A 25,551-nucleotide genomic window follows, 5' to 3' on the forward strand; every position below is an offset into this window, starting at 1 on the left:
TCAGGAGGTCAGGATGCTTTATTATCCACTTGTCGTTGTTGCAGTTGTCGTTTCTTTGAGATTTACGGGATAGCTCCAGGCTGGGTTCGCAACTCTCTTGATCTTCCAAAGGCGTGTTTCACATTTCTTCTCCAAGCAACCAATTTTCTCCTTTACACGCAAGAAAAGTACATTTTAAACTCAGGACTAATCAGGATGTTTCACTAAGTGCACTTTCTTTTGCCATGCACGCCAAGGTCTTAAGCTGCAGTCCCAATATTGGAGCAACCCAGAGGTGGGTGCGATCATTATTTACTGGGGCAGCTAGTTTGTAAACGATACGGCTACGCACGAAAGCTCCTGCTGACTCACTACACCTAACTGACGAACAGAAGAGAATATTACTCACACGGCTGCGTGACAGCTCCCTCTCTACACAGAAACATTGACATACAAACATTTACAAACTGTGCACCGTCACGCTACAGGGATGTACTGTAGTGTACCACATCTCATCAAAAATCACGAGTGGCCGTGCTATTACAATAACGCACCTGCCACTCACTTGGTTTACAAAACATCGTTCACGCGCCTGTACCCGGTTTCTGTCTTGACGAATACGATACGCCACTCTGCAACACACCGTAATATTTTTGAAATACTTCATTCTTTTGCTAAGTTGTTCTCACCTTAGCAGTTGATGTAACAAGACTACTATAAGTGTACTGGGTGGAGAATCTTTCAGCACTATTCGTAGATTTCACCATACTACGCAGATAGCTGTATTTGTTTCTTACTGCTGGCCATCTAGGGCTGAAATTATGTAATGCTTCTAGCTTTCAGGAAAAAAATAATTGAACAAAAGTAACGAAGTCATAAGTGACCTGTCAGCAATCACGAATCCTTCTTACAGCCGTCTCTGCTCTGAAAAGGTACTAACTTCGGGTAAAAGGTAACTTTGAAAAGGTAACTTCGACACCTCCGGACTCTTAATTCAATTCAATTGCATTTTAAAATTCACAAACATCATTCCGCTCATTTTGTTCGCAGTGCGAGAAGGTGTAGAGCGTGTTGGTTGGGACAGAACATGATTAAGAACGCGGAGGGACAAGGAACGCCTCCGTGTGTGTTTGTCCCTGTCCCTCCGCGTTCTTAATCATGTTCAGTTTGTTCGCAGTTACTTGCAAGTTGTGCTCTTCGTGGGATTGCGTAACTTACGTATAAGAAACACGTATGTATTCCTATGTGTGACGATCACGTCCTACTTGATCAGCATGACCTACAGTCGCGTGTGTGCACGTGGTTGTATGGGCCATATGCACAAGGGTGCCCCCAATGTATTGCTCCATAGAGGAAAGCGTGCCGGGCGACCGAATGTTCTGAACACGTACTGGCCATACGTCCCAGCAAACGTCAACACACGTGACATTAAACATGGCCGCTCACGTGTTCGGCAGGCAAACCGTTTCTAAACAACGCATTTGCTGTTTCTCTGCGATGTTTTGGACGTCTTTCCGCTGCGATAAGTATTTTTATCCCGTAATCTCGCTGTACAACGTGCAGCTTTGTACCTAAAGCCTCGTACTGTTGACCATTTCAAAGATTTTATTGACGACTCCGCGTTAGGACGCACCAAGCCGATGCGATGTACTTAAAGGCAGACTCAGGGACAATTCCAAATTCTTATGGCGACACTCTAAATAGGTTCGGCACATTCTTCAGAAATGAGAAACGAAGTTGGTTTGGCCCTCGGGGACTCGTCAGTTGCCAAAAGAGCAGCTGGGAAGCTTGTATCGAAACCGAGAACCCTGAAGCACCTCTTTCCAGCCTCCTGGACATAATAAAATGTGTCCACTGAAACATACGGTATGGATTGATATATGACTGCTACATCAACACTTTTTTGGCGGGGTCTTCCTTTGAAAAAGGAGTAATGGGCTACCATGTCGCGGAAGAAGCACCGTATGCTGGGAAAATCATTCATCTCTTGGCTTAACGCTGACCACGTGAGGGTAGTTAGAAAAATAGCATGGTTGCGTCGCCTCCGTTGCCATATAAGCGTTGGTTCTCCTTCCCCGCGTCTTTCTAGCCAGTTTTCCTGTGGAGCTTCTGCTGACTACCGCGAACTTAGCTCGTGGTGACAACCAAGTGTGTACGAAGTACCAGTGCTTCTACTAAGAATCAAAGTCGCCTGCAGCAATGAATTATGTGTGCTCGTGCGTAATATGTAAATATTCAAATACTCACCGAGTCGTATAGATTATCGATACATGTTGTTCCGTCCGGTGCATCGTAGTAACTCACATTGTTGGGGTCTGTTGCCAGGGAACAGCATAGAAGACACTCTTGGGTTTTGTTTTTGCTGACCTATAAGTATGCGAGTACAGTGTCCCATTAGAAGGAGTATCATTACAAGGAAGCATCTGTAGACGAATACAGGGTAATTCCACCGAAAATCAGCCAAGCATGGAACCTCGACATCGCCGATCTCACCGTAAAAAAAAATGTGTTACCACATCACAAATGATGAAAAAAGACCATAAAAGAAACTTCCATATTATAACCGTTCTCGAGGGAGAGGAGGAGAAAGAAATGCGGTGTATTGGCGCCTGGTCGTTTCGGCCTACTTTGAACGCTTCCCAAGCGGCAGCGGTGGGCCACACGGCAGTTTTTTTTTTTTTCTGCTTATCCTCTGGCAGGCGGACAATGGATTGACGGCTTCTTACTGTTTTGGCGCAAAGAGCCACTATTTGAAAAAATGCCAAACTTGGGTGAGAGCGTTAAAACAGCTTCATTTTAAAGCCTTCTGCCGCGCAACCCACTTGTCGCACAGACATGTAACACACCGTTGTGTTCGCCGTTAAAAGCTCTTTCTGTTGGTATCAAAATCATCATTTCATCAGCGCACCGCATCCATATTGCCAGATTGAAAGAAAATTGGCAGATTTAGCACGCTTCTGACCCAAAAACCCCACCAAAACATTCCTCGATTTTTTATATTTTACGCAGAAATCCTTTCCCCGCACACCCACAAAAAATCGTCATTCATTCTTTATCGTGCTTCACGCGGCGATTTTTTAAATGAACGCGGGGTACGCGCCCTATGGGGTCGCGTGCCGGGAACCCCCCAGCGCTGAATTCGTGCGCGCGCTGACCGAAAGCGGTTGATATCTGTAAAATAATTTTAGGAGGCAACGTGAACAATTTCACGTAGCGCTTCGTATTGTGGCCTATATGAACAGGGTCCATGCGCAGAGTAAATACGTGGTGCCGTGCTAAAACCGCCTACGTATGGATTGCGCGGAACGTAGCTTCACAAAGGCCGCAACTACTCAGGAAGCCGCATTCAAGCACAGTCAACCGTGTTCCTATGCGTCGCCATGACCACTGCTAATCTCACTTGTGTCTCCGAGAAAGCTTTTGGACACTTCCTGGGTGACCCTGCACTTCGACAGCAGTCGACGTCAAGGCTGTGGGAACGTGCACCCGTCCTTCAACTCACGCCTTTGGAGCCCTATATCACGTGTTCACATGACCGAAATGACAATTTTGACTCAAAAAGTGTATGTGTACTTCCAATTCATTCCCCCTTACCTGCACCGCTCGGACAACAGCACAACCTCGTCACCTACGCTCCGCGTCATTAGGTTCAATCTGTGTGTGGGAGTTGTTTTCATCGCCTGTGATGTCGTGGTTCGTCGTACCTTCTTCTGAAAAGAATGAGTTCGGTGCACAGTAGTGAACGTGTTTATTGTGCAGAATATTGCCGTCGACACAAGAAGAAAGTTCTACGTACAAAGGACTTCCGATATGTGTCTAGCATCGGTATGAAGGCCCTGAAATCTGCTCTTGGTGCCGAGAGGACAGCGAATGCACGCGAATCGGACATGATCTGCAGGAACTGTTTTGTTCACCTAAAGACTTTGATGCAATCAGAGGAAGTGACAACGTCCGTGTCGTCTGGAAGCAACGGCGATGATGTGCCTTTCGCAACGCGCCGACGAAACTATTGGAGAAATTAACGAGCTCATACAAAGACAAGGGATCGACGTGACACCAGTGAGGAAACGTAAAAAGCCTTCAACGCCGTATCTGAAGAAAAAGCAGATGGAAATCAGTGAAGCACTTAACGTGAAGACGCGCCGACAGATCGAGAGGGCTTTTGACGTTTCGCTTCCTGGGACGTCAAGTTCCAGCAATAGGCTGAGTGAGGAGCTGCTTCGGAACATCAGAACAGCCGACGAAGAAAGCAAGTCACAGCAAGTACGCTGCCAGATTCTCATCCTGCTTCCTTCCTTCTTTCATATCAGAGCGGGACATACAGCAAGTCATTCCAGAAGCAACGCGGTATATAATTCGCAAGTCGAAGGGACTGGTTGCAGAGAAGCATGTGTGGGCAACACCTGAGCCCTACGAAAGAGGTCACCTGAAGGAAGAGGACTTGCTAGCAGCGATGAGCTTCTACATCGTGGATGAGCTAGACTGCTCCGTTCAGAGCCCAAGAGCAAGAGACGTCGTACAAGTAAAGGAAGGGGGACAGAAGACGACTAAAGCAAAACGTTATATGACCTGTTCTATCCGCGAAGCGTATAGAAAATTTAAAACAAAATATCCTGATGTGAAGCTCAACCTAAGCAAGTTCTACTCAATTCGACCGATATGGGTCAGTGTGAGTCCCTGCAGGGAAGAATGCGTGTGTACATATTGCGCAAATTTTGAATTAACGACGACAGTGGCCATAGACAACAGCGAGAAAGAGCTGACGTTACGGGAGATCATCAATATGTGCGTCTGCGACATCAACTCTGAAGCATGCTTCTCGGGAGACTGTCACCAGTGTCCCGGTCCGGAAGCCCTGACACCAGAAAGTTTAGGTATCCCCGACGATGAGGAGATCCTGCTTGCTACGTGCATGGGAGAACGGAGGACTGCTAAGACGGACAGTATCGCGAATTCCTCGCTGTTTTGCAGCGCTGTTTCGGTACTTTTGTGAATCACGATTATGTGAGGAAGATTCAGCGTGAGGCCATACATCGGGAGAAGTGTGCCGTGAGGACTGGTCATGTCGTGCTTCATTTTGACTTTTCTGAAAACTGGACGATCATTCTGCCGAAAGAGATTCAAAGTTACCATTGGCATAAAAACCAAATTTCACTCTTCACGTGCGTAGTGACTGCATCCTCTGGAGCTCGCTGCTACGCCGTCATATCCGACGACACTCGACATGATAGCGCGGTAGCCCTCCTTTGTTTGTCGACCATCGAACAGCACATGGAAGACCACGGCCCTCTGTTTGGGAGCGCAGTATACGTCTCCGATGGGGCAACCGCTCATTTTAAAAACAGGTTCCAGTACTTTGAGATGAGTCGTAATGCCACCGCCAAGAGATGGATTTTTTCGGCTCCGGGTCACGGCAAAAATGCGTGTGGTGGAGTTGGAGGCGTCGTCAAGCACGCAGCAACAATGTACAACTTGCGCTCTTCATCAACTCAGGCAATACAGAACGCAGCGGAGTTCACAGCAGCACTGTCAAACAGGATCCATAATATAACACTCCTGCATCTTCCAGCTGAAGATGTGCACAGGTACAGAGAAATAAAACTGGAGGAGTGGAAAGGTGTTCGGCCAGTTGTGGGACTTCGTTGCTATTACGTGTGGGAGAAGCAAACCGCATCCGCAACAGATGTCAAGCTAAAGAAAATACAGAAAGTCATGTCACCAGTGTAAATATGTATGTTGTTATCGTTTATCCTGCTGTTGTTGTTGTATATTCAGAATTCTATCTGTGTTGTCCTACGAAGTTAATCAAGTAAAATGTGCGCACGTGTACGTGTGTATGCAGCTACTTTGAAGTATCCTCCGCTTTCGGCGCGCGCACGAATTCGGCGCTGGGGGGGTTCCCTGCAGGCGACCCCGTAGGGGTTCCTGCGTTCCTGCGTTCATTTAAAAAATCGCTGCGTGAAGCACGATCAAGAACGAATCACGATTCTTTGTGGGTGTGCGGGGAAAGAATTTCTGCGTAACATATAAAAAAATCGAGGCATGTTTTTGGTGGGGTTTTTGGGTCAGAAGCGTGCTAAATCTGCCAATTTTATGAAACCGCTTCTGTGTTCCGGGCGATATGGATGTGATGCGCTGATGAAATGATGATGATTTTGATACCAACGGAAAAGCTTTTAACGGCGAACACAGCGGTGTGTGTTACATGTCTGTGCGACAAGTGGGCTGCACGGCAGAAGGCTTTAAAATGAAGCCATTTTAACGCTCTCACCCAAGTTTGGCATTTTTTCAAATAGTGGCTCTTTGCGCCAAAACAGTAAGAAGCCGTCGGTCCATTGTCCGCCTGCCAGAGGATAAGCAGAAAAAAAATAACAGCCGTGCGGGCCATCGCTGCCGCTTGGGAAGCGCTCAAAGTAGGCCGAAACGACCAGGCGCCAATACACCGCATTTCTTTCTCCTCCTCTCCCTCGAGAACGGTTATAATATGGAAGATTCTTTTATGGTCTTTTTTCATCATTTGCGATGTGGTAACACACATTTTTTTTTTTTTTACGGTGAGATCGGCGATGTCGAGGTTTCATGCTTGGCTGATTTTCGGTGGAATCACCATTCAGTAAAGCTACAGAAGCACAAAGTGCAGTCGGTTATCACATTCTATTCCGCAGATCACAAACGCACTTTATCTCTTATAGTTGTACAAGGTGGTATTAATCCAATTTCAGGAGAAGAGAACGTCACTTTGAAGTAGAGAATCGGAACAGATCAGCAACGTGCGCCATTTCAACTGAAGTACTTTTCTAGTATTTTCCTCCCTGTGTCTTCGTTCAGCATTTGCACTACAGGTTGTTCCGTAAGCAGCAGCGCATATTTACCGAGTAGTACAGCTTGGTACTGGCGTGTCTCTTCATTGGAGCGGCCCCCTGCTCACTATCAGGAAGAGATCATATAAGAAGCGGGCCCATTTTCAGTATGCGTCTCAGTATGGTATCGCTCCTACCGAGAAATGCGACTCCCACGCATTCCGCGAATTTTTGGTCCAAGCTGTACTTGTAGTTACATAGCACCTGTAGCGTAGTAAACTGGTAGAAGTCCCTGAGGTTTTCGACGTGCAAGCTAATATTCATTGGGGGTTTACGTAGCGAGACAAGTAAGATCATTTGCGGCGGTACACAAGTCGGTGTGTGGATTGCTTTTGGTAATCTGAGAATCATTTAACGCGCAAAAAATGCGTTCACGAAAAATGCGCGTATACCGCAAATATCTTTCTGCCTTAGCGCTTTCTGGAAACACTGTATAAGGAAGTTTCCACAAATTCACATTTATTACCAATGAAATCGTGGTTTAAGTGACACATACGGTTCTTTAGCATGCTTACCTCGCATTCTTTTAGCTGTACGGTATTGTTTCCTTTGCCTTCGCAGTAAGCCGAATTGTTAAAAAATTCCCCTGGGAGTTGACCTCCTGACATCCACGTCGTGATGATTGTGTTGTGCTGGGTACAATACGGCCAAGCCCTCCTGTAACAACGCGTGGTAGAAGAAAACTGGTTACCAAGGATGTCCGCACTGCGAGACGTGTGATACCCGGGATCTGTGAACAGGTGTCTTTGAAGTGTTTGAAGTGTTGAAGTATGGTATTTCGCCTGTGTACGCACTCGTGCTTCTGTCGATGAAACGCCCCATTACAACCAACATAAGGGTGTTGTTGTTGTTGCACGCGTGTTCTTGGGATGATATTACTCTCTCGGATGCACGGGTGCATGGAGGTTCCACCACGTAATTTCATGTCCTCCGCTATATTCGAGTATCCAATAAGAAAAACGATTACGGTCGGTGAAACTCCAAGAAAATTGGTGCGCGGCAGTTAAGCGCATGCCTTCACTTTGACGTCTCAGACATGATCGTCAAAATTTTACACCAACATTGTAAGCATTAGTATTACAGCGCTAAAGATTTGCACATAAAGAACACGTGCCTCGTTTACCTCACCGGATCAGTGCGATCGAATGTCACACACACATATATGTCAACCAGACTAAACAGTTACGTACCTCAGAGTTGACATCAGATGCTTCTCGTGACAATCGTCAAAAACGCCGGAAAAATTCTTATAACATTCATGAGACCAGGCGCCCAACCTAACGGAAGAAGAAGCAGAACAAAAACACAAATGAGCGGAAAATGTAAAAGGAAACGACAAGTACAGAGCCGTATTGCGCATATTCTATCCCTCTTCCTTGTACTGTGCTGTCTTTTACAAATATTGCGTACAAGTCCCCACAAAAGTTTACGGAACATTGGAATGATGTATATAGTCACCGAAGCGATACCGTTGCTGCAAACAGGAGCAGATAGACTTACAAACAGGTTGTCCAAGCACCTCTGAGTTAGTGTGTCTACTCCCGTTCCATTCTAGGTTGTCGCTCCGATCAAGAAGTATGTCGTTCCGGCGTTCCGTAAACTTTTGTCTGGGTCTGTACAAGGGGCCAATGTCCACGGAAGAAGCCCGTGTTCTGTCAAACAAACAGTTTCAAATATGAGAAATTGGTGTTCTGAGGCCGGAACACATAGAAAGGACAAATACATGCAAAGCCTCAAAGTGCATAAGAAATTAATGATGAAAGATGGGTTTTCACCTGATGGTTTCATCCTGATGGGTTTTCACACTACACTTGCTAACGTAGACATCTCTGCGAGGTGCTATTTACGAGAGCGAAAGCGACTCTTACTTCCAAGATGTACAACGGACTACGGCCGAGAAGGAATGAACTTTTTACTTCCAAGCTTTTTTAATGAGCACTATTACCTAGAAGCAGATAAGTGGGCGAGCTGAAGCGACGGTTACGTGGTAACATACTGTAGAATTTACACTTGTACTCGTATTGTGTCTTGCACCATGTGGTGCAGTGGCGGATCCAAGGGGGGGGGGGCGATCGCCCCCCCCCCCTAAAAGTCATATGATACATTGGATTTCCCTCTCTCCCCTCCACCACCACGCGCTCCGACAAAGAAAACGCCCCACCAAACCAATTGTCTGGATCCGCCCTTGATGTCGTGTAGTTTCTCCTTTTGTGTTAGCGTGTATGTCTGGAATATTGCATCTATGTGTTGTGTGGGTTTCCTTCCTTTCTGTACCGCCGTTCGCTGCCTTGCACTGACGTGGGTTCGGTCACCCTTTGGAAGGGAAATGACCAAATTAAAAAATGGCCTATTTTCTGAAATATTTCCTATTTTCATACTGAAATTGAGCACATAAAATTATTCGGAAATAGCACATTTCATTTTGAACCAAGCAAGTTTTAAAAATTTTGTTGCGATTTAGCGGTAAATGCGACAGACACGCGTTAGCATTAAATCCCTTTTCCGGTCCATACTTGACTTCCAGGTATCCACATCCGGTCTAAACCGAACTTTCGGTTGTCTACTTCCGATATTGATACGGGCAGCACACCGTGGTGATGGCAATGGTTTAAAGTTCAGCTCCGCCGATTTTAGACTGCGACAGAATGGAGCCATGCTTGGGCTGTGCGTTCGTTTCCGCACAGGGAGCATACATGTGAAAAATTTTCACCCATTTGTTTGTAGTTTTTAAGAAAACATTTTTTTTAATTTCCCTGGCACGGCGGTCCTGTGGTCGGCAAACCCTGACCAATCCCGGCTTCGTCCTGGCTTAGCCGCGCTCGTGGCTTGGCTAACGCCAAATCGTCGATGCGATGGCGGAGGTCTATGGGCGAAGGTGAATGTTTTGGGTGTGTTCCGTGATAATTGCTGTCGTTAATAGCCTCAAAGATAGTTTTGCCGGTCTTCTTTAACAAGCCTTACAGGATGGCCTCGTTGTGCAACGACGGCCGTCGTGAGCGGACATTCTGTGCCCGCACTGTGCTTCATGCTACCAACAAGACCTAACACCTAACGTGTGACCTACTCGTACGCATTCTCAATAGCTTTGGCAGCGCACTATGCGCGGACTTGCTGCGCGTGCAGAAAGCACCACCAAAGCTATTGAGAACGAGAACGAGTACGTGCTCGAAGACGAAGTATTTCTTATAAGAAACATGATAAAACGGTGCGGTGGTCCCCGATAGCTCGTGACAGCTATTTCAGCACGATACAGCGGCCATGACGGAGTGTAAACACAAACTGGTTGCCAGGCAGAGCTGGCTAGGTGTGGCTATCCAATCCGCACAGTTCCAAGTATGACGTCACAAGTGGAACCGCCGCCCGGTAGTTTTTCTCAAATTTCTCACGAAGGAGTATGGAAATTTGGAAAGCAATGTGCGTTTATGAATGAAGTTGGGACCACGGTTCTGAATATCACAACGTCTTCATACTTTCGGAACAGCAGCGGAGCTGCACTTTAATGGACAGAATGAGAATGGCCGTGCGTGACACGCGCCCGTCCTTGCCGACACCGTCGTCGTCGTCGTCGTAACAATATAAAGCCGACTTCCGGTCGTCCGCTTCCCGTCTATACTTGACTTCCGGTATGCGCTATCGGTCCAACTCAACTTCCGGTTTTCCACCTCCAGTCTATAGTCGACTTCCGGCTCGACACTTCCAATGACCATGTGTAAGCCCAGATAATAAACTTTTAATTGCCCTTAGTTACTTTCAGTCACCCCGTAGTTAGCGTTTAATTACCTGAGATAATGTTTAATATAATTTAATTCCCTTTAATGAAGTTTACTTGCTTCAGTTACTCTCAATTCTCCTGTATTTGACGTTAATTACTTACCTTTAATTACATTCAACCCTGCGGTTACCTTCGGTGATCTTTAGTTTAATTTAATATTTTCTCTTAATTACGTATACCTTACATTAATTACGTTTAAACTCAACAGTATTGCTTTAACTGCTTTTCATTACCTCTAATTACCTTCAATTACTCTTACTCTACCTTGGACTACTTCACTTTCGAATCATTTGCCTCCTTTTATATTTACTCTCTTATGTCCCCTTTACAGGTTCACTTATACCTCTCCCTCGGTGAGGCTTCACCATCTCTTACACGGACACACATACATAGAGCCTTTTCTATTTTGACATTCCTCATGCTGACGCATTAAAATTTGTAGACCTGTGGGAATAAACCCCTACCCGACAAACGTCATCATGACGTTGGTAGACAAACCGAAACCGAAACAGATCGGAAGGGGAGAGCTGGGTTCCACGAATGGGCAATTGTTCGCTGCCTCCTATTGAAAGAAAAGTAGGACCGCAGGTCGCGTCCCTTTCGGAGACCATCGTAATCCCCTCAAGATCGTGGCTTTCGGGCGCGACCTTGTTCGCCACTAGCTTTGAACGTAGTTAGACTCTACCAAATTCGTGGCGCTGTCGAACACTATGACGTCATTTGTTTACAAACAGGTAGAGGTCTATACCCTGTTGCAAACGTACTAGCGCCTTCTTGACCAGGGCTTTGAAACACATTCGCCTGCCACATATTCCGGCGCCGGGGCCACATGATCTCCCATATTAATGAGTGGATGTCCGAAGTCCATAACATAAGCGATGTCTTTCTTTTTTTATTTTGTCCCTCCGCCTCCACCTTTTCCACGTTGCTCCTTCCCCTCAAGATGTGCGTTCCGCTTTTTACACCGTTTGGGCGTTTAGCGCGCCACTGCGCGAGTCAGTACCGGCGCCGTCCTAGCGTGAGGCCACGCACATCTGCCCACTGGGACATTCCATCATCGCCGGTCAGGACTCACGTTCGGATCACCAAATGTAGAGGAGGTGGCGTTCCTCTACATGAGTCCTGACCGGCGATGATGGCATGTCCCTGTGGGCAGATGTGCGTGGCCTCAAGCTAGGACGATGCCGGTAGAACTGGCTGGCCAGCGCAGTGGCGCGTGCCAGCAGAGACACGTCTTCATCGTCTTCGACGAGCCGCCACAACTTCATGGTTTCACACCGCTTTAGGTGTTAATGCGGTAGGTGTTAATGCGTCGTATGCGGTAACCGCATACGACGATTTCTCGACAGAAAAACGGCCAACTTTCCCACCGACACGACAACTCGACCGAAAAACGGCGGGACGAACCGCATGCACAGATTTCCACTCACTGATCTCTATGTATAAAGGCTGGATCGCGCATGGGAGAGGGGCTCGTGGGGGAGAGGCGTGCATTCGGGCCGCCATGTTGGGAGGCCCTAAAACGCAGTGTGCGCCCATAGAAAACAATGGGAGGCAACGGAGATTGTGAGTATTTATTGCGCTGCAGGCGTTGATCGTTGTTTGTCATCACACAATTTTGTAAGGTGCCAGTATACTGATGTATCCTAACAGTGTTTCACGGGTGTCCTGTCGTTCGATTCTTAATTACGTTATGTTTTGCATTCCGAAACTAGACCGTCACGGCAGTGCAGCGCTGGGGATTGTACTACAGTATACGTTTCCCAGCCAATATTTCAATAAGAAACGATGTGAGGTTAACAACAACCATGTATGTAATATCCCGTGCTGCGTTCTGGACAAAAATTGTTCCATAAAGAACGGTCCGGGATGATATATACTCGCATGGCAGAAAGAGATCGTACTGTAGAATCACAGCCGTTGTCTTAGTCGTGTATGGGTTTAGTATGATTTATATCAAGCATTGCCGCAGAAACAGTCTTTTAGTAAACGACAGCGGTGCTTTGCCTCGCAAATATGGACACACCGAAGCAGCCCTAAATACTTCACGCAATTAGATCACGCTCGTTAGGACAGTTAATCAGGTAGTGATGTAAGCTTAATCAATTAAGTTACTTAGAAAGTGGTAACACCTCCTTGAGACACAGGACTTATCTCTTTTTGAAGTACAGCCCTTCTATGTTTGTTTGCTTCTTCCTTTATTTGTTCTGATTATTTGCAGGCGCGGTTGTGCCAAACTGAATGTCCTTCTCCAGCACTCACATGCTTTTGTTGAATACAACTTCAGCGTGAGAAAAGCTGCTTGGGGACGGGGTCCTGCTATCCAGTGCTGACTTTGTCATGCTTGTTATGTGGAGCATGTTCCAAACAATGCAGCTCCACGTATGGTCTTCAAATTGCAACAGGACTATTTGGAGGTTGAAACAGTTGTGATTTTGTCATTTTGGCCCTCGTGTACCCAGTCTGTGAAACGCAAACAAAAAAGTCTAACACGATATGCTTTTGTAATGAATATCACTGATGATGAGTAAAGAGAATATATGAGTTCAAGTTTATTCAATATTTTACATCATTCATTATATTATTCAACATTTTATGTCAAGTTTATACAACATGAAGTTTATTCAAGTTCAAGATTTATTTCTTGCACTTATGCATTTCAGGATACAATGAACGTGCAGGGAGGTCGCAAAAGGCTACATTTATTGTTTTGTGACCTTGCTACAATGGCAATATATATTTTAGGAATGACAATGGTCAGGTACGCTCTCTAAAGTTGTAGCACTCAATTTTAGGTTGGAATGAGCAATGAATAGCAACTTCCCCACTGATATTTTCTCATATATGCTAAATTTTAAATTTAATGTGATCGAATATGTGATAATATAATAATAGTATATAAGAATATAATATGTGATAAATGAATGTGATCAACAGTAGATGTAAACAACATGAGTAGCCAGAGAAGTGCTTTCTCAATAAATAATTGTCTTCTTATAGCGTATATGTGCATGCCTATTAACTGAAACAATTATCACAGTTCCCTGACAAGTTTTAATTTCTGAGAGTGTACTGTAGAAGCTGCTTAGATCTACAACAGTTCATACAAGGTATTATATACTGTGAATGCCTTTAAAAATCCCATGTGACACATATTCCTTTACTTTCTGGAGATGCTGTGGTAGTCAAAGTTTGTGGGCATTACGCAGGTTCTGCACCCATTTCTTGAGTATGTCGAGGCAGCTGTGAAGTAACCTGCATTGATGATGATTATTCCAATTTTTATGGTGCATCGACAACAAAGGAAATAATACATCAGAACATTGGTTTGGGTGCAACCAGTTAAAAATGAATATGTTGTTTAATAAATGCATTGGACAAATGTTAAAACATCAGTTTAAAACATGGTTTACAATCCCTGTATCTTCTAATAATTAAAAAGATTCTAATTCTAAAAAGATTAAAAACTATTCTAAAAAGAATATGGGGAACTCTTCTAAAAAGAATTATAATCTCTAATTATTATATTGCTGGGTTAAGGAGCCTAAAGTGTAAGGTGTGTTTCTGATGTGAACATGTAAGAAAATATGCAAAACTGAGAGAGGCTAACCACAGTGCGTGCACTGAGGTTGTTCCTTCCTGTAAAGTAGAAACCAGTGGATGAGGAACGTGATACTTACCTGTACACCCAGCCGTATCACACTGCACAGATTATTCACTGGGCAGCCCTCATGACGAAACCTGTATTGAGAGACCACTTTTGCCTTAAAACTGCTACAAATAGCACGACACGCTACAAATTATTACTATCGTAACAAGCTGACGATACAGCTCAGACAAAGGCGTTATTCAAGTCGCGCCACACCACCGTTACGTAGGATTCTTTGTCACAAATCAAACCATGGCCCAAAACAATACATGAAAAAATGTGACAGTCGTGGTCTTATTATGACGTAATACCGAACTTGTGCGTGAAGGTAATTCAAAGAAATGAATGTGGCACTTGCTTCCGCAGAGAACACCGCGTACCATGCTAGCAATGCATGCAAAAAAGCGCTCGAGTGTTCGCACATATTGATGACAACACTACCTGTGTAGTGTAACATGTTCTTTCAAGCATATTATGCACTCAAACTGTATTTGCCGCCGGGTAAAATGCAAGTGTGCTCGATTGAACGTCGGAAGAGCGATCAAGCAACCTGCATCCAGTGCTCGTTTTGGACAAAAAAACACTTCATAATGGTCAACTAAATATACAGAATGAACGCCTATTTATTCCTCGATAAAGAGTGACTCACCTGTATAAATTTAGGCCCTGTAACCTTGCCAGTACGGTTGGTACGACCGTAATTGCAAGAAGTTGCCATGATCGCTGCGGCGACTGTTGTGAGCACCGTAAGATGGCGGCCGGTTTCTTCACGCTCGCGCTCCCTATCCGCGATCCAGCCTTTTACAATCGAGATCAGTGTTTCCACTGCGGCGGATCGTGGCGCCTTAGCGGGCGTTTCGCTAGTCCGTGTTAAATTTTAATTTAAATCAACTGATAAATATTTTGCTACACATAGAAAAGTTATAGTGGCACACAGAAAAAGTTCTTGCGGTCAAAGCATTTTCGCGAAGCAAGCGCTACAAAGGCGCCCTCAGATAGCAGCGGGCGGGCGACAGCGTGCTTCCCAGTTCCCAGGTTGGTCATAAGGGGATTCGAAATGCGCGTCACGTCCGCTCATGGAACGATAGCACGTGGAGCGGTCCTATTGGCTGCCGTTGAGCGGTCGTTTCCGCTCATCGCCCGATTTTCTCTGTCCACCGCTATGTCGAGAAATCGGTGAAGTACCCATTGCTTGTGTCGGCGCACCGGAAAAACGGCGACGGCGGCCGGTTTTCCGTCGGGAATTCGTCGTATGCGGCTACCGCTTTACTGGGGGGACCTCCTTCCGTTGGGTTTGCACACTGCTCGCAGAAAAGAGCATCGGCTGCTCGATCGGCGTACCACGCCGCAAATAATGACGCCGTAGGTGACATACTTGGGCACACCTGTGACTGGGTTAAGTGCCTGTGCACAGCTCCCACTGGAAATTGCAACACCTACCGTCATCGCTTGCAGTTTTTTAAGTGTCGTTTTTCGATACGTGTTTCGATCAGTGTTTCGTTATGCCTTCTCTTGTTTCAATTGAACACGAAAAATCATTTCATAGTCCCACTAAATGGTTTGTTCCTCCCAACTGTTACCGCCTTCAATCCCTGCAATATACGTTCATCTCATGGCATGTGTTGATCGTCAGTCTCTATTAAGACACTGACATGCCTCACGAAAGATAATTCAAGATGCCCTTATCACACCTTATGTTGGAGCGAATCAGCCGTTACTTACATGCGTGCCATGTTCAATGCGAACACATCCATGCCTAAATAGCTTCCAAGAACGTCGTTCCCGACTGCTATGTTGTAGTCGGTGCACACTCCTTTTGTGGAAGCCGCTCCTAGAGAACCGAGTCAGCACAACATTGATATATGTTGAGCATTTTGCAAACACTGAAATTATGTGTTTTGCGTTACCCGAGAGAACTTTTGGCCACTCAGTCGTGGAAAATATATTCCTTCTAGAGGTGGGAGAACAACGGGAACCAAAGCGTGAAAATTTAATCGCGGTCGAGGTTGTTGTATCTGAAATCAATTTATGTGACGCCATAATGATTGACAGGAAAACTCGCTTACCCTGTTAGAACATACAGTATATCGGTCTCATTTGCTGGCGTCATTGTAGCTTTGAACTTCAGAAGGGCCTGCCATGTGGAACGCAGCTCTAAATGACTGTTGTTATTGACAGGCAAATATGTGCTGACCTCTGTTTCATTCATCTGCACAGAGAGAAGAGAACTCGGTAAGAAAATTAGCGGTCTCCCTCGTGATCCATTGAGGAGTAAAAACAGGAATCGTTGAACTGCTACCAAAATGAGGGAATAATTTTCAATTGCGCGTAGTGGTTTGTAGATATGGGTGAGATCAAGGAGCACAACTGCAATGAGTTATGATGTAAGGCTGGGTGGTGTAACGCGCTGTGGGGTTTGGCGTGAAGGAATAAGGTCCACTGACCCGAATTACTCGAAGAACTGGAGGAGTCACGTTGAATACCCTACCATAAACGTATCTGTCACCACGGTTGCCGTGTCGATATCGCCCGAGTTGAGTTTTCGGCACAGACTACAGGGATTACCTAGGCGATTGTGACCCTATGACGTTTCTTGGTCTTTTGTTTGGTGCTGTGCATTGTAAAAAAAAAAAAGAAAGAAGAAGAAAACAGATACGGCAAGGCAAATATCTTGCATGTAAGACTACAATGGTCATTGCAATGTAAAGGAGCGGCAGGCGAAACGTTCCTGTGGTGGCTCATAGAATAAAGCAACATCTAAAATTTCACATAAGCTCGTAGTTTCTACTTCAAAGTCATAGGGGTAGCCCAATAACACCATCGCATTAACAGATACAGATATAATATCAGGCTTTGTCGCTTCGTAAGCAAATACAGCGCAGATCACGCGCGGCCACAAGGTCTCACTGACGTCTTCATGCTTGGTTACTTACAATATGCAAGTCGACCAGTCCAAGCTTTATTGTGCGGCTTTTGATATTCCTGAACTTGATATTCACCTATAATAATAGCATTCACACGAAGAAGACAATTATCAAATCCCCCGTGTTATGGCATGACATAATCAACGACATAACTCTAACACAATGATAATCCAATTCTAACACTATCAACGACAATTAGCCAAGGCAGACTACGATTTTGGCTGACAGAAACATATCTCTCCAACACCTGAGAATCGATGAAACTAAAAAAACTCAAGTTTCCTCATTTATTTGAGTTGTACTTTATGATCTTTCCTGTGCAGGATAAATGGTGGCGGTTTGTAATTTCTCAAAAATGGAGAAAAATAAATTAAACGAACAAACTGGCAAGCTTCGCGCATTCTATAGCAGTGCTTAACAGTGTGTGACATCTTGCCGATGACATACTCCGCTCAATTGCCCAATTCTGGGTTGAGGCTAATGCGACCTCCGCACATGAGTAAAAATAACGAATGAGACACTTTGCATATTTTTTTCTCTTTCTTTAACGGCTTAGTATCACTTTTTGTCGGATAATAGTGCGTTTTAGTGCGAACTGAAAAGCGTTATTAAACGTTATCTTAGCTGAATCGGAACTGAACCGAAACGAAACTATTGGCACCATCTTGGAGCTGAACCGGCATTGAACCGTTAAAAAAAATCGGTAAACGCGGACCTACCCAAATTGCCAAGTGTAGAAGAAATTTAAAGTATGCTACGTAGAGTGTCACTGATGCATTGCAACAACTTTCATATGCAACACTTCAAGAATTAAAAAAAAGAGCTCTACTATCGCCGATACGATCGGCGACATCGCCGATAGGAGACTGCTCGGCCACGGGCTGCAGTTTTGGGACAACCGTGTCCCCAAGAGTAGATAACTACAGTTCCTATGCACATAGCCAATGTGCATCAATAAAAATAAATTAAGCCATGAACCGTAGTATATCGAGTAAGATAAAATCTTGTTCCAAGCGTAAGACATAATTTGCCAATAACCACTATTTATTACTCATCTCGCAAAAAATTGCGAGATTATATAGCGTTGTTCCATCAGATTCACAAAACAACAACAACTTTATTACAAGATGATGAATGGGGAGATTCATTTCAGATTCACAAAGAGCCCATATTTGCGTAGATTGTTGCATACAGGCGACAATGTGCGACGTGTGGTAATTATCCCAAGCAGCACACAATATTGGACCCATATTGGCTGGTCATTGGCGATACGGGTCCAATATGGGACCCGTTTCGCCAAGATTTTCCCCATATTGGCTGAAAATGTGCAATATGGGCCCCATATTGCCCAGTTTCAGCCAATATGGCGAAAATCCTGGCAATATGGGCCCCATATTGCCCACTTTGAGCCAATATTGGGAAAATCTTGGGAATATGGGCCCCATATTGCACGCGTACACCCCATATTGACTGAACAGGGTACGTAGCCGTGTTGCACAAATGCCCAAGCAGCACGGCAAGATTGAACGTTGAAGCGTGTGAAATACCCAATTCACTACATCGTTACATTCAACAACTTCCCGCAGATGATACACATTGTTCGAAACAGTCAACGTACTTGGCATTCCCAACGTAAAGTTCGCTAGAATTCGACACCTCAACATTCCACGTCTTGAAAGCCGCCGCCATCTTCCTTCGCGATGCCAATGCCAATCGGTCGAGCCGACTGAGAGCAAGCGAGTTGTTTGAGCGTAATCACGCGTCCTACAACTAATGCGCATGCGCGACAGCCGGAACGGACATTTCATAGGGCTAAAATGTCGCTGGGTGCTGTAATGATAACGAAATTGCGGCAGGTCAAGTAAAAAACACAATGTTTCATAGGAAGGGATTGCTACTCTGTAAAGTTAGGTGATTTCAAGTTGCTGCAAGCAGTGTGAATTGCTCTGGCGTATGTCCGTCACCGTCACGAAAGTGTTCGGTCCTTTGTAGTCTCGGATCGGGTTGGAAATTTTTAGTTCACAGAATATTGCGATCCACATGAAGGCTTCTGAGGGATCTTTGGCATTGGCAGTTCCGTGGGACTGCTTGTGGCCTTCAGCAACGCGACCGTAGTTCTTCGTTCTTTTTGGGCAAAGCCGTGTTTTTTTATTCATTTATTTACTTTTTTGCAATTATGTGAAACGTGGATCAATTAGAGCTGCAAAAGTAAAAATCAGAAAAAGTATTGTCAGTGGAGACTAATATACAGAATAATGCTTTATTACTACACAGACTCCCCGTTGCTGTTATTACAGAAATATTGACAATATTGGAGCAAAATGGGCTTGCCAATATGGGGAGCCCATATTGGTCCAATATGGAGCCTGGTTGCACTCCCCATATTGGTCCAATATTGGCAGCCCACATTGGGCCAATATTGGCAATCTTGGGAACCCATATGGGTCCAATATTGGCGTGCTGCTTGGGATGTGATGTCCGAGTCAGAGGACTAAAATGGGAAGTAATTGTAATCTATGGAACTAGAAGCAACAATTACACCCCGGTGTACTCCATTCTACTTTAGTTCTCTCTTTCTCACCCTTTTAATTCACAGGTGATGCGGCGCTGATTTGGAGCATGTCGTGGTGGTCTTTGCCATTGGTTGGTTTATGAGCAGAGCGCGCACTTTGAAGTCCTCAACTCCCCTCTCCCACTTTCCTTTTTTTTTGGGCTATAGTCGTGACGATGCCCACTTGAGTGCGGCCAACAACGGCAAGCTACCTCGACCCCCCCCCCTTAGTTCGCACAGGACCAATCACTACGTAGTTGCATGTTATAGGAGTGCGAACACATAAAGACACACACATGTGCGCACATATAGAAAGGGTAAAAGTTATGTTGGTTTTACGTTGCGAATGCGGGGCGCACGAGCTGTTCAATCACAATTAAAATATATGGAGCATGTCAAATAATCCTACAGCTCCTGTTATCAATTTCTCAGATGAAATTCTAATTTGCAGTTAACTCTGATCATGATAGGTGGAGAACATCTGATCTAATAGACATTTTTTTAACTATAAATAGGACGTCTATTATGTATTTTACTAGGCATGGGCCAACCGAATCCAAGAATCGTATAGGCCCAGATTCCAGATTCGGGAATCCGAATACCACTGCCCCAAACGGCGAATCGAATCTTTCGTATCCACTAACCACTTATGTTTCTTTCTTTCTGAAATTGCCACCTACGGAGTTCGCTGAAACCCGAGGCACCTTGGACTGAAAAAGTTCAGGCAGAAGCTCTTGCACTACAAGTTTAAAAGTAACGTAATTTTCCTTTTGATTGTTTCTTAGTTTTATGGAAATAATTCAGACTCAAAAGTTTATATATTTCCTGTAGTCGATGAGCAACATGTTAAATAAATGATATTTAATAAGTATGTGGGTACGCTTACTCCTGAAATTGAGCTATTATTAACTTTTATTTTTCATCATTCAAAGATATTAAATTCTGCTTCAAAACACTATTCAGTAGAAGTGTGTTTTTTCCTGGCTTTTTGAACCCTCCTTTTTAAAGTATAGGAAACATTCGAGATTCGTAAGATTCGTGGATTCTCAGAACCTTCATTGAATTCGGATTTGAAAAATTCGGGATGCGTACCATCTCTAATTTTTACTGCATTTTCTTCTATGATTTCGAAACCTGAAGTGAACTACTGCAGCTTGCAGAAGACCGGTCAGATTGTCAGGTGCTACCCTTGCTTTACTTGCATACTGAACGATCTATGGCTGTGAAGCTTGCATTGTGGAATCGGTAACTACAGCAATGGCGAATTGCACTCGCACTTGTTGTGCACGAAAGCTTAAACAGATTTGAGTCTACATCATACAGTGGTCGTTCTGTTCGTTTCTATACTGAACAAACAGCAGTACGCTACTCTGTTCTGTACGAAAACGAGCAGTGGAGAAATGGCTAGGAAGCAAGCGAGCTGGTGAAGATGATGCATAATGTAAAAAACCCCGAGACTAGGGAACACGAAGGGACAGACACAACACGAAGTCTCAAACACAGCTGAAAATTTTACTTCACAAAACAGAAATATATACAAACAGAAGGGAAAGGAACACCAGTTGAGAACAAAATAGAAGGTCATTTCGGGGGAACGAGCAGTCTGTTCAAGGCCGGACCGAAGATTACGGAAGGTTTGCTGACACAGTTCCCACAAGAAGTTATGAAAAGTGTCTCTCTCAACAGTCTTCTGTGTGGGTCCACTTCGGATGCCTTTACAATTGTTTCATGTTACCTTGTTTCATCGGCGGATACCCTATGGGCACTGCTTCTGGGGCCAAACTTTCGTCACACCGTCGAGTTTGCTCAGTGGACCGCGCTATGCAATTCTGCCTTCTCTTGTAAGTTTGCTGCATTGAGATCTTCTCTTCGTGCGCCTGCTGATCAGCCAAGTCCGAAAAAAGCGCCGCCTTCGTGCCTTGTAAACCCTACTTGTGCTCCCGTGTCTGCCCGCACAACTGCGATTTTATCAAAGGGCCCTAAGTTTTGTTTAAACTTGACTCCCTCCCGTTTAGATGTAGCCGCTTGCATTTATAAGGTTTCGTCTGTCATAACTGATCCCTCCTTATCCTCGTCTTTCATTTCTCAGGCAGTACACCACATTTCGCACACTCTGGGTTCGAACAACCGTCCCGTAAACCGTAATCTTTCTCCTGTTAAGTTAGTTCGTAATGAAATGTCTGAGAACAACTTATGTCTGTTGCAAACTGATAAGTCTGCAAAATTCGCTGTTCTACCTGAAAGTGTTTTTGCATCTAAGAGGTCGGCAGCTATTGGAAACGTTTTGAAACCGTATAACCATGCTTTGGACAAGATCAAGAAGTCGATTTGTTCTATTCTTCTTGACAATGATCTGACTGCCCTATGTAACCGTATACGCTCTGCTTCTCGTGGAACTTTCGCTGTAAAGTATTTGCTCAAGGATCACAAGGTGGACATGCCACTTAGAATCGTAATCAATGAGAATCAAACCTGGCAAAAAATTGTTTCGATCTTTTTGCAAAATGGATTTTCCTCTATTTTTGTCCCTAGCGGTTTAACTTTGAAAAACTCTGAACAACTTATTTCGGATTTACAGTTGTTTCACGGAAAGAAATGCTTTGCTTTCTCCTTAGACATCAAGGATCTATACTATTCACTGCAAGAGAATGTGTTGTTGATTAGAGTACGCAGATTTCTTGAAGATAACTTGGTGCGCTTTCAATCGAAAGTTGGTATATCTGTAACTGAATTTTTGCGCTTACTAGAACTTTATCTGAGATCAACTGCCATAAGTATTGACGGGCATCTGTACACCCAAAAAACTGGTATCTGTATTGGCTCGAGCATCGCGCCTGTTCTTTCCGAGATTTACCTGAGTGTAATTGACAACGCTGTTTTATCCTTTATATCCTCTCTGTCTTCAATTGATGTCATTGTAAAAAGGTTTGTAGATGACCTGATTTTCATTTCCACCAATGAGAGTGTTATTGATCAGTGTAAAAATGTAGTTGTGTCCGCAGCCCCAGAGCTTGTATTTACCAGTGAGTTCCCCACTGTTGGCGTGCTTCAGTTTCTTGATATCAGACTCTTGTTACAACCCGCTCTTTGTTGGTCTTACGGCAAATCTCAAGCTAAACCCATTTTGCCCGCTTCAAGTTGCCATTCTAAAACTGTAAAACGGGGTTTGATCACAGGTATCCTATCAAATGCCGTAAAAAAATCTTGTTGTCATCGTATCATTCCCTCTGTGGGAAGTCAGCTTCTCCGTTTGAATGACGCCGGTTACCCCCATCACATGTTACTTGGTGCTTTAAATGTTTTGTTAAACACCTTGCTTCCGCGTTCACCCGAAACTAAGCCCTCTGTCCCCAAACGGGTGGTTTTACCCTTCTTTCACAAAGTGTCTCACAACTTGTTAGCCGTTGCGAAGAAGTTTCAAATCAACATCGTTTTCAAGAACAACTTCCGTCTTGACCGCCTCACGCCTTTCGCCAAACCTGAAGTTTTTTGCAAGAATCACCGAAATAAATTTGTCCCCTGTTCTTCAAACGTTGATTACCAGATCCCCTTAACTTGTGGTTTCTGTTATATTGGCCAGACAAAACGTTGCTTAAATGATCGTTTGAGAGAGCATTCTTTAAAAGTAAAAAATAAAGCCTCAAACTCTGAAATTGCAAAACATTTGGAAGAATGCTCAGATTGCTTCCCTCTATGGGATGAAACAATTGTAAAGGCATCCGAAGTGGACCCACACAGAAGACTGTTGAGAGAGACACTTTTCATAACTTCTTGTGGGAACTGTGTCAGCAAACCTTCCGTAATCTTCGGTCCAGCCTTGAACAGACTGCTCGTTCCCCCGAAATGACCTTCTATTTTGTTCTCAACTGGTGTTCCTTCCCTTCTGTTTGTATATATTTCTGTTTTGTGAAGTAAAATTTTCAGCTGTGTTTGAGACTTCGTGTTGTGTCTGTCCCTTCGTGTTCCCTAGTCTCGGGGTTTTTTACATTGAGCAGTGGAGCTCACCATAAACGCACTCATAGCAACTTCCATTATCATCTTAACTGTAGCGTACAAACCAGCCTCTTTCAGATTGCTACTAGTTGCCTCATACGATACATAATCAGGAATCCCTTACCCCTCCGAGTAAAGACGCAGTGTAATTAATGTATCCTTCTCTTGTAGCATTTCCAATGCTCGGATCAATTATCATAAATACACCAAGTCTGGCATGTTCAGGGAGATCGGGCTCCTGCAATGGAATTAAGCTTGTTAAAGAAAGGTAAGCGACGTCCTTGTGAAACCGTGAAACATGGGTGCTCCCTCTACATCGGTACATTTTTTCTCGGCGTATCAGCCAAATGTGCTTGAGGTGCTCAATGTGCGCTCCCGTTGCCGACAACTGTCATGCCTTTAACTACCTTGCCACTTGTGTGTGCAATACCCCTCACACACGGGCACTCCTTTACACAAAGGGACACCTAATGGAAAGGCATGGCGTGACGTGACACACGGCAAAGGGTAACCTCCTTTTACGAAGCGGTCTTTTTGGGAATCTGAGATCGGCGATCTCTTCTTCGTGTTTAAAGGTGTATGGTGTAGCCTCGAACGAAGGGCGATGTGATGACAATACTCTCGGACAAAGGCTCGACCGTGTTTTGAGTTTTCGAGTACTCGAAGTCTGCGTGTAGATCTTGCAGTTGCAGTTCGCATTTTAAATTCATTGGTCGTATTATTATGTTTACTGATACTGTGTCGGATGTGTGGCCTGGTTCTAATGAAAATATCTAGCGCGACTTCTTTGGGTGTATTTTTCAAACGAAACAGCAAATGGAGTTCGCTCTTGCCGTGTGTCACTGACACGAACTCGTTTCGCGAGGGTGTTCTTTGTAGCTGTGAAGTATGTCTAATAATGGAAAGGAGTTAAAGCAGGGGATAAGAACCTGAAAATTTACCCGTGCAAAAATTAAAAAAAAAGAATATCCAATTTACCTTTGCTCTGGAGCCCTTGTCGGCACTTCCATCACATGACTTTAGTATCCACGCACTGAATACGAAGGTTTGCAAGAACAATGCTCCGAGCATGTGCCCATAGAACATGATGGCGATTGAGTTGTTGACGGCGCAGGAGCTGCTCAGGCTATAGAGCAATGAACATGAACGCGAACAATCTTCCTACGAGCGGATTTCGCTTAAGGCTTCTTGTGATACCAGCTGTGTACAACAAGGTTATCAGAATTGAGCATTCGCTACTAACAGGTGTCTGTCATGTTAAAGCGCTGTTGGTAAACAATTGTGAAACCTGTCCACTGGCGACCGCCGACATTTCTCTTCCCAACCAATGCAGATGCAACAGGTTTCTTTATTGAAGTAATACCTACACCAGAGAAGTGAAACGTAAATGTATTGATCCACTGCGTATATTTGACAGGGCAAGCTTTCAAGATTTGCTCATTAAAATAGAGCAGGCATACAGGAACCATACCCAGTCCAATCACCACCCATTGTTCGAACGCGGGAACTATGGAAGACCGTCGAAAGTTTTGAACATTTTAAGGTTCGAAATTGAATGTTTTAAAGGAAGGATTTTTGCATAATTGAAATTGAGCATTATTCCTTTCATGTACATGAAATAAAGCACCAAGCTCCCGACAAAATGTCTACGGCAAAAGAATGCCTTTTCCAGCGAAATGCTTGAACAATTCGTGATAGATACGACAAGCAAATAATTTCGAATTTTACCTAACTATGTTAAAGTGACCTTTGCAACTTTGTACATTGCAAGCAGAAGTCCTGCAGACGGCCCTGGGGCCCTATTCCGAGGTGCCTCGCTCGCG

At 44.5% G+C, this 25,551-nt stretch overlaps 1 protein-coding gene and 1 long non-coding RNA gene across 2 annotated transcripts; both read right to left on the reverse strand.

Moving 5' to 3' along the window:
- Positions 1 to 24,864, reverse strand: LOC135393407 (uncharacterized). Its single transcript, XM_064623850.1, has 10 exons — positions 24,707 to 24,864; positions 23,853 to 23,966; positions 17,194 to 17,259; positions 16,327 to 16,469; positions 16,168 to 16,211; positions 15,983 to 16,091; positions 8,030 to 8,116; positions 7,355 to 7,496; positions 2,227 to 2,346; positions 1 to 150 (listed from the first exon to the last, which is right to left on the reverse strand). The coding sequence occupies exons 1-10, from the start codon at positions 24,812 to 24,814 to the stop codon at positions 22 to 24; spliced, it is 1,062 nt and encodes a 353-aa protein (XP_064479920.1). The 5' UTR covers positions 24,815 to 24,864; the 3' UTR covers positions 1 to 21.
- Positions 13,652 to 15,075, reverse strand: LOC135393406 (uncharacterized). The gene is made up of 3 exons (XR_010422617.1): positions 14,910 to 15,075; positions 14,292 to 14,352; positions 13,652 to 13,866 (listed from the first exon to the last, which is right to left on the reverse strand). It is a non-coding gene; the product is annotated as an uncharacterized LOC135393406 (long non-coding RNA).
- Positions 24,865 to 25,551: the final 687 nt, after the last annotated feature.

The sequence above is a fragment of the Ornithodoros turicata genome, chromosome 4 (assembly GCF_037126465.1).
Source record: "Ornithodoros turicata isolate Travis chromosome 4, ASM3712646v1, whole genome shotgun sequence".
In the NCBI taxonomy this organism is placed as follows: domain Eukaryota; kingdom Metazoa; phylum Arthropoda; class Arachnida; order Ixodida; family Argasidae; genus Ornithodoros; species Ornithodoros turicata.

Coding starts and splice junctions, on each gene's coding strand:
- LOC135393407 (XM_064623850.1), bottom strand. CDS start 24,814: ATGTTCTATGGGCACATGCTCGGAGCATTGTTCTTGCAAACCTTCGTA. Junction 16,092..16,167: donor GTGGCCAAAAGTTCTCTCGG/GTAACGCAAAAC, acceptor TCGGTTCTCTAG/GAGCGGCTTCCACAAAAGGA. Junction 2,347..7,354: donor TACAGCTAAAAGAATGCGAG/GTAAGCATGCTA, acceptor GCATACTTATAG/GTCAGCAAAAACAAAACCCA.